Here is an 11,843-nt window from a genome sequence, read left to right on the forward strand (position 1 = left end):
TAAATTGAAAAATAAGGTTATTTTGTGATCACCTATATTTTCCTTCAAAAATAATTTCATGTTTCAGGGTTCAATATTATAGAAAATTCAAAAAGTACCTTTTGAAAAACGAAAAAGTACCAAAAAGTACCCTTTTATGTGTTTTCACTTAATCCGCGCTTTACATGGGTACTCACTTAACCTAGGCACTACATACTTAATTTCATGTTTCTAGCCAGTAACAACACACTGTTTCATTCGTAATTGTTCTTTCTTTGCTTTGTTTTTATAAACAAGCAAGTACAAGAACGAAATTTACCGTTTGGTTATATGTGATGTTGTTAATGTTTCTTTACAATTTCTGCCTCAGTATGCACGAAAAATCTCAATTTCTTATGAAATTTTTAAAGTTTGTCTTGGATTTTTGCTCATATCTCCGTTATTTATGGACCCATATTGCTGATTTTAAATAACGTTCTTCTCGAAAGCATGCCTGACAGAATTATTGAAGATTCGAATCTCGCAAATATCTGGACTGATTTCAACAGAAACACAGACGGGCGGACATGGCTAAATCGACTATGATATATGTAAGGATCCAGAATATATATACTTTATAGGGTTTGAAAATTATATTATAGAAATTACAAACAGTATGAAAAACTTATTTATACCCTTCTTATGAAGGTGAATGTATAAAAACGATAAAAATGACACAACACATGAAATATACACATTACAACACATTGATATGTATTAATAATTTTATTGTTTTTTAATTAATAATTTTTTGTTCACTTTTTTATTTATAAATCCACAGAGGCCGCGGTAAATGAAACCTGTTTCTTTAATGAACAATGTGAAGTGAAATACTTCCAAACAGAATGTCGAGATCAACGGTGTGTATGTCGTTTTGACATGACACCCGTTTGGTTGAAAGATGGCTCTGTTGAGTGCAAAGGTAAATTATTTATAAAAGTTTTACACACTGTCAGCTAAACTACACATCCTGCTATTTTTATGTTTTATTGTTTGATATTGTACAAAACGTTGTTTTCAGTGAAAGATCTGGACATACATATGTCACTGTTAATTCAAATATTTACATACGAATATAGTACATAAACACTTGTCCAATGCACAAACATACACTCATAGATACATTCATACATACATACATATGTATGTATTTATGAATGACTAAAGAATATTATTTCGAAATTTGTATGTACACATTGTAAAATATACAAGTGCGTATCTGGCAAGAGGATAATGAATGATTTAAAAACGAAATAAATCTATGTATTTCATTTATTTTCTTCAAATGCGCGCTTTATTGGCAGACTATATTTGACAATGGTCAATTATGTACAAAATAATCTCTTTTTATGTACTTAAAGGACGTGGCGATAAAAAAGGACCCGAAACGTATATAGATCCAGCAATGATTGGCGTCCTGATTGGTATGGCATTAATGTTTATCATTATATGTGTGGTTTTAAGATTGTTTAGTCAGTATGTATCGAAAGCTTATAAATGTCATTTGTATAGTTCAATCAAGTCGTATGTTTATTCATAAACAATCTGTTTTTGTAGGGCACGTTGGCGCGAAAATCGAACTATCTTCAATACACCAAATCCACGGTTGATGAATGTGTCACTTTTGCGCGAGAGTAAACTATTGCATGGACAGGAACGGCGAGGATCTCGAATGTCAGTAAGAGCACCATCTCGTCAACCAAGTATGGCATCTTTGCGTCCGCATTCCCCTAATCCGTCGTTAGGTAAGACAGGTTCGTATTCATGCACCCTATTGCACCCAATTTTATTCAATTTAATTAACTTTATTATGCAGATCACAATTTCAATTAATCAATCAAAAAGTTTTATTTTAATTTTTAAATGTAAATACAAATCAAATTAAAGAGCAAAAAATCAATCTCATCAACTAATAGTGAAGATTTAATATGATATACTACTATTTAGGGACAAATAAGAATGTATATATAGCAAGAAGTTTACTCTATGGCAAGAAGCTTATATCTTATAAAATAATTTTAAACTTCGTTATCCTTTCCAATAAAATAAAAGTTAAACAATTATAAAAAACATTGTCTGTTTTTGATAAATGCTATTGTAAGATTTTCGAACTTGAATTACACACAATTACAAAATTAGGCAGTGTGAATTATTTTTTAATTCCAAACCCCAAAATAGCTGTAAATATTTTACATATTATTTATTATTTTAAGAAAAGTATCTAAACAATTTGTATTTTTGTTGTACCAGTTAATAAACATTTATAACAAAAATATTAAAATATACATATTGAATTGAATCTACCACACATTTCTATAAAAAAAAAACATTTTCTATATGCATGTGAAAAAAAAAATTAAGTTTTTGGAAAAACATGTTACAAATTGAATTGATAAACTAAAACCTTTCTAAAGAAGCGAATAATTGGCAGGGAGGATATTTTATTTAATATAACAATAAACTTTATCTGTTTCTAAGCCTTAACTATGGTTCAAATGTTGATAAGCTACCAGTTTTGCATTAAATAAGCTTTTCTTATCCAAATATATATATTCACTACACACGTTTTATTACTCTTAAATATAACCTAACTTAACTTTGTTTGCATATATTTTTATGAAATTATATTTAAGCATGAAAACTGCAAAAAATATAATATGTATATTAAATATCATCTTCGAATTAGATATAAATCATAAATTCTTAAAGGATTCTTCTCTTAATTAACATAATGTCAAAACTTATAATTCGAAAGTAAGATCCCAATAAACCAAGCCATAATACCTAGATGATAAAAAGTATATAGCTCATGAAATTATGGTATTGTTTTCGTTATCATAAAACCAATGGTATGTATATATTAAATTAATAGGGTTACTTTAAAATTTAAAAAGAAAAAAACTTTTTTCGTGTGAACATTAGATCAGTATTTAAAAATAATTTGTCGTAGATTTAATTTGCTTTAAATTCTCAAATGAAAATTTAATTTTTTTTAAATGGCAAGGCTAGTGTATATTAGAGGTGTCCAAAAATCGAAGAACAAAGTTATTGACAAATTCACACGTCACATTTTCAAAAAAAAATGTACATGTGAAAATATCCATTATCCGTTTTCAGTAAATATGTGAGGTGGAAAAATGCCAGTAACTTTGTTATTTATTCATAAGATTGATTGAAATATTCAAAGAATGTAGTTTGACATTATTTTTGAAGAAATCAAAAAAGTTCCGGCACGGATTCCCATTACACGATTTTACTAAAATTTTACGCGAGTATGTTTTAGACACTAACAAACAAAATAAGACCTATCTGAACAAAATCGATATTTTTGAACACCTTTAGTGTATTTGATTTGCATACATAATGTAAACAATTTTCTACTGTTTAATAGACAAAGCGGCAACGGTGTCAAATAGATTATTTTCAACAATCCTGCTCAATCATTTTGAATGACAAGTCTGACAAGAGAATCCGTTGTATTATTTATTTATTTATTGATATTTAATTTGCCTTTGTACTTAAGTACATATAAATATGACGTATGTATGTATACAATTTTGATAAAAATTTAAAAAATGCGTCTGTTGGGATTTTATTAAAACAATATGTAATTGAAAATTTTAGATTATTGATAGATACAAGTTATGTATTAAAAATGTATGTATGTATTATTTAGATAGTAAACACACATTGTTATAAGTATTTTACAATATTAAGTGGCTTTCATTCATTTGTGGCCTTTTAATGGGGCCTTTTTATTACTGCTTTTCATTCATTTCAGGGCGTATGACGCGTTCTAAAAGTAATACTCGATCCAGTGATTCTCGCGTTAGTGATGCTTCAAACTGCTCACGTTTGCTTGAGCACCATACAGCCAACACACACCATGCCTCGCACACGCATGCGAATACAACCATACCACATGCTAGTACGACCAATCATGGCCCACAAACAAGTGTGTCACCATTATCTATAAATGCTCCAACCACAACTATAACATATGTGAATCAAACACCTGTGGCTGGAACTACTGCCTGCAGCTCAAATTTGATGACTCCACCGCCAACAATTACCAATAAACCAAATAAATTTTAATTTAAATATAAAGAAACGAAAAATGATAAAAAACAAACATATCATCATATTCTTCAAAAAATAAACAAAAAAAAAAAACAATTGTAAACGAACCCCATTCTACGAGGTATGGTGTCAACAGTTTGTAGTCTCGATATTGTAGTTCTGAACAAAATCAAACACATACACAAACACACAACAAACTCTACTTCTCCTCTACATAGTTATTTAATCTATCTCTCTCTCTATACTATCTGTCTCCATAATTACTCTTCTACTTTCATACAGTAGTTTTTGCTAATAAATATTAACACAATAACAAATAATTAGCATTCGTACCTACTTATTAGTTTCATTATCCAACAACAACCGTTTTACAAAGAATTTTACAACAAACGCATATCTGCAGTGACGGCTTTTTAATTTACACTCTGGAATTCCATATATGTATGTACATACATACATATCGCTCACTTACTACCAGACTGGCATAAGCCAAAATTCGGGTTTTTTGAACTGAACATACAAACATGCGTCATACTAAAGTCTTTCATATAGATTTATCAAATGTCGGTGCGAAATAAATTTTTTATTGTAAAAACTTAAATTAAATTTCAATTTAAATGAGAAACATATTAACGTAAACGATATATTCTGATGATTTTTTTGAGAATATTGATTCGGTTAAACGGTTTATCCGCTTATTATGATTCGGTTATATATTTATTCGAAATCAATTTTTAAAAAGTTATATTAAAATCTATCAGTTTACTGACATTGTAATCGCACTTAAATGTTCGATATGACATTGAAAGCTCATTTCACGTCAGGAAACAAATTTTGAGATGTATCTCAGATTTTATTTGGAACTATCAGCAACATTCATTTTGGGGCCACCCTATACACATGTATGAACTTACATACTGAAAATAATTCTGTAAAAACTTGGTTTAGTTGGATAATCGCATACTCCTAATGTTAGTCAAGTAGTAGTATCGTTGTTTTTGTTTTGGTAGTATCTTGTTGTTGGTTATATGGTGGAGCTATTGCACTTGTATTGAGTAAAAAAGAAAAACCTCCAAACACGTGTACAAGAAATTTGTTTTTGTTACACGATATCAAAAGTTTAAACAAACAAAAATGTACTATTTTACTATGTATATCTTATTAAATTACACACAATTTATATGTAGATAGTCTTACTCTTACTACACCTTTATCAAATAAACACAAACATACATACAACATATTTACATCGGTTACGTAGATTGGACTCTTGTTTACAAGTAGATATGTTTAATTATAATTATCTTTTAATTTTTCAAATTAATTTGTTTGCTTTGAAGTATAATTTAAAATTTACTATTAACTATTTACTCTAATATTGACGTGGGCATTCGTGAATTTATTTATTATACTTACGTTTCTTTCTATTTAATTCTTTTTTGAAATCAAAATTATTGCGTAATATTTATAACCTCTTGTAGTTTTGATAATTTACAAAAATGAAAATTCCGTATTAACTTTTTAAATATTGTTCAAAATTTTACTAGATAGACCATACGATTCTAAAATCATATAAACTAATTTAAATCAGAAATTTAACCTGTAATAGTACAAGTATATGAACTATATTCGGATTTAGACCTACTTTATTGATGAAGCCACTTATGACACTAAAAATATATTGAGTCAATCAGTTACAAACAAATAATTCTCTTAAAATAGATTAACATATCGTTAGCTTTGTGACAACTCCTTTTCAGAAAATTTTAGAAGTTAAGCTACAAAACGTAATAACATTGTTTATTTAATATATTTTTTAAACCTTCAAACGCAGTTTTCTTCTTTCATTTTTCAATAACAGTTACGACATTTTTATAAATACTTTAGAAAACTGAAAAAATAAATTTCTTCTGAAACCACAAATATGTATTTTGGTATCTAATAAACCAGGAAACAACAGACAAATCATATATGTATCTTTACTGTAGTAATAGAATTTTTGTTTTTTGCTATACATATGTATGATTTCTTATTGAGATATTCACTTTATTTTTTGCACATTATTATTTGCAATTAACATTTTAAATTCCACTAAATAAATGTATTCACAATAATTTAATAAATAAATATTGTTTATTATCTATGTATGTAGTAGAATTGTGAATGTAATACATACTTATATACAATGTAAATAAATATGTACATATGAACGTTAAGGTTATTTGGAGTTTTCATTTGTTAAAAAAAATTATTTTAATTATTTTTATTAATTATATAATTTCAGGCTCACGCTCGAATTCACATGGTAGTAATGCATCCGCCACCTCATTAAGATCAACGCGTAGTAATTCTGTTTCTCCAGCAGGTATCGTAGTGAATAACTCCCATCATGAGAGGAAAGGTTCAACATACCAGCCACATCAACATCAGCATCCCTCACAACAGAAAAACCAACAGCAACAACAACTGCAGCCAATACAGCAACAAGAACAACAGCCATTAACACAAACGAATATTATATCGAATCCTGTCGCTGAAACTGTAACTGTTGAAATTATTGAACCAGAAAAATAAATCACAAATTAATAATAATGAATGATTAATTAAAAAGAGGACCTACAATTAAACGCTTTAAACAGAAGCGAAATCGAATAAAGAACAACACATAAATATATTATACATATGTATATATGTATGTATTCAGCAGCAACAAAAAGGTAATTTTACAAAAATTTAAAAAAATAAAATAAAAGGAATATGCTTTAAATACAACAAACAATATTTAATAAATAATTTTTTAATACAAACATAAAAATAAAAAAAATTATAATAATAATAACAATAACAATTAAATGAAATAAATTAAATAAAAAACAAATATGTATGCACACTTTTTAATTGAACAACAAAACCAAAAATTTAATTATGAGCATTAAAAAGTTCAGCTACATATGAACAGAAAGCAGAAAAATAAAAAAAAATATTTTTTAAATTTTAATTCAAAACTTTTTAAATACAATTTTAAAATAATGCCTTTAATACACCAAAAATACAAAACGCTAGTTTATTATTATAAAAAAAATATAAAAAACCTTGCATAACAAATTCATTAAAACAAAAAAAAAATAATATAATAAACAAACTATCACAAGTTACTTTTCTTAAAAAACATATTTTTAATAAAAAAAAACAAACTCATATATTTTCCTAAACGAACTCAAAAATTCCAAAAATTTACACATTAAATTATTTTTAATTAAATGATACAAATTTAAAATCGATTCGAACTTTATTTAACGAAAGATAGATATAAAAATATATATTTTAAAATAACAGGCCGAAAATGGTCTTCGACTTAGAAAGAAATTATTTAAATAATGCACGCATTTTCATCTAGAATTAAAATAAACAAAAATTACTAAGAGTATCTTCGATTATTGCGCAATGACAGCAATGACATAAAATATTATAATAACAATTAAATTAAAAATATAAAACAATAAGGATATAAGAAATTACTAAATAGAAAAAAGCCTAGAATCATTAGTTTATTGAATTATAATTAAACAGGAAATCGTTAAAACAAAATACTTAGTACGCTTATGGAATATGTATGTAGTATGTATATCTACATACATACATTGATCATAAACATAAATAAATAACCTAAATAATAAATTATATATTAAAAACTCATTCATGCATACATCTACATATATTCTTCGAACAATCATACATTTACATTCGTATCATTCAAAAACTTAAATCTATATTTTTATTTGTTACTTTATTCTTCGTACACGTACATTACAAAATGGTACATAATAAAAAAAAAAAAAAAAGAAAAAAAACAACTTCGGGACCATATTTTCGAATCAAAATATGCGTTTCAAACGTTTTAATTACTTTTATTTCTGTTCTTTTATTTTAATTTAAAAATTAAGAAAAAAAAAAACTAAAATAGTCTATATTTTATATAAAAAACAAAATCCTCTAAAAACAAAAGTCTCCAATCATTATTTGATAAATTGTTATACTTATATTTATAAACAAAATGTCTGCGGTACACTTTCAAAAATATAAATATTTATATTTACATCCAACTTTACATGCATAATACTTATACATAATAATTATTATTATAATTACAATTATAAAATATAAATTTAAAAACAAAATACAATTTTTTTAATTAGCAATCGCATTTAGTTAAATAAACTAAAAATATATACAAACAAACATATATGAAATATAAATAAATATTAAATTCAAATTAGGGAAATAATTAATAAAACAAAATTAAACATATTAAATATTTATTTATTTATTTAGCTAAAAAATACATAATTATGTTTTCAAAACAACAATACAAATTAACAAAACCAAAAATATACTCTTTCACACATACTTATTTCAATATTCTTCCATTTATCTGATTCAATTAACAATTTTAATATTTAAATGAATAAATTGTTTTACAAAAAACAAAACTGTTTTTTAATTGTTTCTACTTTTACATTAGTTTTTAAAAACTATTTCAAATTATGTGGCAATGTTTAAAGCACTTTAGAAAATTTTCAATTGATTTTAATCTAAATCATTCACAAAATCTGAAATCGTTAATTAAAATTAAAATCATCCGCACCAAGTCTAAGCAATCTAAGCTTCTAGAAGGTAATTTGTTTTATTGATATTAAACTCGTTAATTAATATCCAATGATTAATTAAAAAATATTCGTAATGGTTAATTTTTTTCGCATCAACTTTAAAATCATTTTAAATAGAAAAAGAAAATATGGAATTTGAATCAAATGATGGAAGACATATTGTATGTATATTTTATGTTTCATGAAGCTATAAACGTAAATTTTTTCTATATACTCCTAAAACCGTGAAATAAACATTGATTTAAATCAGAAAAATTAATATATTTTAATTAAAACTTAAAAAGAAATTAAAACCTAAAATATTCTCATGTTGATGAAATCAGAAGTAATCAAATAAAAAGTATCTAACTCTAACATTGAGCAACTTAATGGATGTTCAAATTGCTTTTTTCAGATAAAAATTACATTTCTTCTTCAAAATGAAGACAATTTCTTCAGAAAACATTAAGTCATAAGTACAAATAATAAACAAAAATGTCCATGTATGTACTTAAGCAATTTATTTCTTACGATTTATATGTATTTTCATGTTGAAATGTAGTGCATAAAATCATACATAACAATTTAAACATTTTCCAATTAGAGAAATTAAGAATTTTAAAAATAATCATAATTGAATACATAATTTGCTTTCTTCTTTATAATACACGATAATTTGTTTTATATTTTCCAAATCGAACAGATAAATTAATTACAACTAAAAGTCGTTTAAAAACAAGTTACAATCATACATTTCTACAATCAAGTTAATAAAATAAACCTTACAAATAAATTCCGTTCCAAATAAGTAAAAAAGAAACAACAATTAAAAATTTTGATTTAAGTATAACTACATAGAAATATAAATGTTTATGTCAATCAACAACAATTTCTTTTTTCATCACCTACAAAAAGATAAATAAAACAATCAAAACTTAACACAATTTGTTCAAATATTAAAACATCTCTAAAATGTTTATAAATTATTAATGGTACAGTAAAAAATAATAACAATAATAAAATTATTAAGAACGGGGAAGTTTTTTAGCTTTACTATTAAAAGTTTGTAAAATTTATTAAAATTCATTTAAAGCTCAACTAGAAAAGCTTACCTGTGACAAATTTGAAATGAAAATAATCACAAATAAAAACAATAATTTGTATAATTACGTCTATAGCTTCAAATTAAAATGAACATTAAAATAATTTGGAAATCCTATCAAATAAATAATAATTACAACAAAATAACACTTTGTGATTTAGTTAAATTTCAACGAATTTTTTAAAAATTGCTTGCTAAACAGAAAGACACAAAAATAATAAATTATTTATAAACGAGACTAGTTTTGAAGTTTGGGGAAGAACTTCAAAGCTGTTTTGTTTAAATCAAATAATCATAATTTTCACGCAAAACATAAAAACAGATCGAAGCAGATCGAAACGGATCTAAACAACTATGTTTTATAATTATAAAAATAGAAATGAAAAATTGTATACATAAATAGTAACTTAGCAAGTAGCGTGTCTTCAATTAAAAGCGAATTTTTTCTCGTTTACATTTTAGGGCTTAAATGCGTTTTTAACTTAAAAATAAAAATATAAAATAAAAAATTAAAATAAAATATATAAAATAAATATACACGCAAAAATTAGTAAATAAAACATATTTACATATTTCTATTACAATGTACCAGATACTTTAATACACAAACAATTACACAAAATCAGCTCCATTATAACAACAATATTTTATTTTACTTCTAAACATTGTTTGATTTCAAAAACTTAAATATTGAACATACGACGTAAGTATGAAAGTGATCCAAAATTATTATTATTTTTTTTTAACAATAATAACATCAAACGAAATCAACTGACAACTATACAGACTATTATAAACTGCAGTGAACATGAAGAAAAATATATTTTTAATATTAATTTCCAATTTACATACATATGTACACACATCCATATGTACATAAATAATTGAGATTTTTATTTATGTTACTATGATTATTACAATTACAATTACAATTACAATTAGATATTTAAATTAAAAGCAAATAGCAATAACATTTAATTTTTAAAAACAATACAAAAACTTTTCGTAAAATATTAAAATGCCATTTATATTAACAACAAATCAACTAAAAACAACAAAAATCATTTTATTATAATAAATTTATTATACCATTACCTTATAAACAGACACATGAAAAAAGACATACATATGTATGTAATTACTATATTGTTAACTTAATGTTGAAATTTTCTAACAGAAATAGGTCAAACGACTGGGAGAAATATACTGTCTTATTCATAAGAACTTATCAAAAGCTTATAGAACAAATTTTGTATGAAAATTCGTCTTATAAACCTATGATAAATTGTTATGAATAAAGTCTCTAGTATCTTTAATTTTATACATTGTAATTCAAAAGATTTTTGTTTATAATCAAAATATGGGGTAACGTAATATTTTTACGTTTATGCACATTTTCCATATAACATAACATATAAATTTATATTCCATTTCATCATTCCAATTATGACAATTCAGATGCAAGCAAACATAGGTACATACATATTAGGCTTCACGCAATATTTTTGAAATTGTGATATCATACCTTTTATGACAGTTTTTGGAACAGCGCTAATATTGGCGTAATTATTTTGTTAAAATTTCAACTCCTTCATCTGCATATCTGCGCCCAAAATACCGATTTTGGGCGACATTTTTTTATAGTCCGAAAACTGCTGTACATATTTCAAATCTGACTTTAGTATACTATTCTACAGGAAAATTTAAGATATATAAACTTTAATTTGAAACCTGATTTTATCATTATCTGCATATCTGCGGCCAAAATACCGATTTTGGGCGACATTTTTTTATAGTCCGAAAACTGCTGTACATATTTCAAATCCGACTTTAGTATACTATTCTACAGGAAAATTTAAGATATATAAACTTTAATTTGAAACCTGATTTTATCATTCGTAAATATAATATTCAATGCCCTTAAAAAAATAGTGTTAAAATTTTTAATTTATTGTAATCCCTTTAGGAGTTATGATGGTTATGTTGGCTTGTGGTTT

General features: G+C 25.1%; 1 protein-coding gene across 22 annotated transcripts in view; it reads left to right on the plus strand.

Annotated features, from left to right (window-relative positions):
* The window catches only part of LOC119600976, a 43,063-nt gene extending 35,114 nt beyond the window's left edge, over window positions 1-7,949 (plus strand). For 12 of the 22 annotated variants that reach the window (XM_037951582.1, XM_037951680.1, XM_037951696.1 and 9 more), the window contains 4 exons: window positions 800-940; window positions 1,380-1,494; window positions 1,576-1,772; window positions 3,800-4,191. In XM_037951582.1, coding sequence (XP_037807510.1) covers window positions 800-940; window positions 1,380-1,494; window positions 1,576-1,772; window positions 3,800-4,113 — 767 coding nt within the window. In that variant the 3' untranslated portion in view covers window positions 4,114-4,191. Of the gene's footprint in view, window positions 1-799; window positions 941-1,379; window positions 1,495-1,575; window positions 1,773-3,799; window positions 4,192-6,382 lie in introns of those variants that run through there. The other 10 variants (XM_037951663.1, XM_037951744.1, XM_037951643.1 and 7 more) reach the window with 9 other exon arrangements.
* The last annotated feature ends 3,894 nt before the right edge of the window (window positions 7,950-11,843 follow it).

The sequence above is a fragment of the Lucilia sericata genome, unplaced genomic scaffold (genome assembly GCF_015586225.1).
Source record: "Lucilia sericata isolate MDLA Ls3-8-SP2 unplaced genomic scaffold, ASM1558622v1 Contig000005F_arrow, whole genome shotgun sequence".
Classification (NCBI taxonomy): domain Eukaryota; kingdom Metazoa; phylum Arthropoda; class Insecta; order Diptera; family Calliphoridae; genus Lucilia; species Lucilia sericata.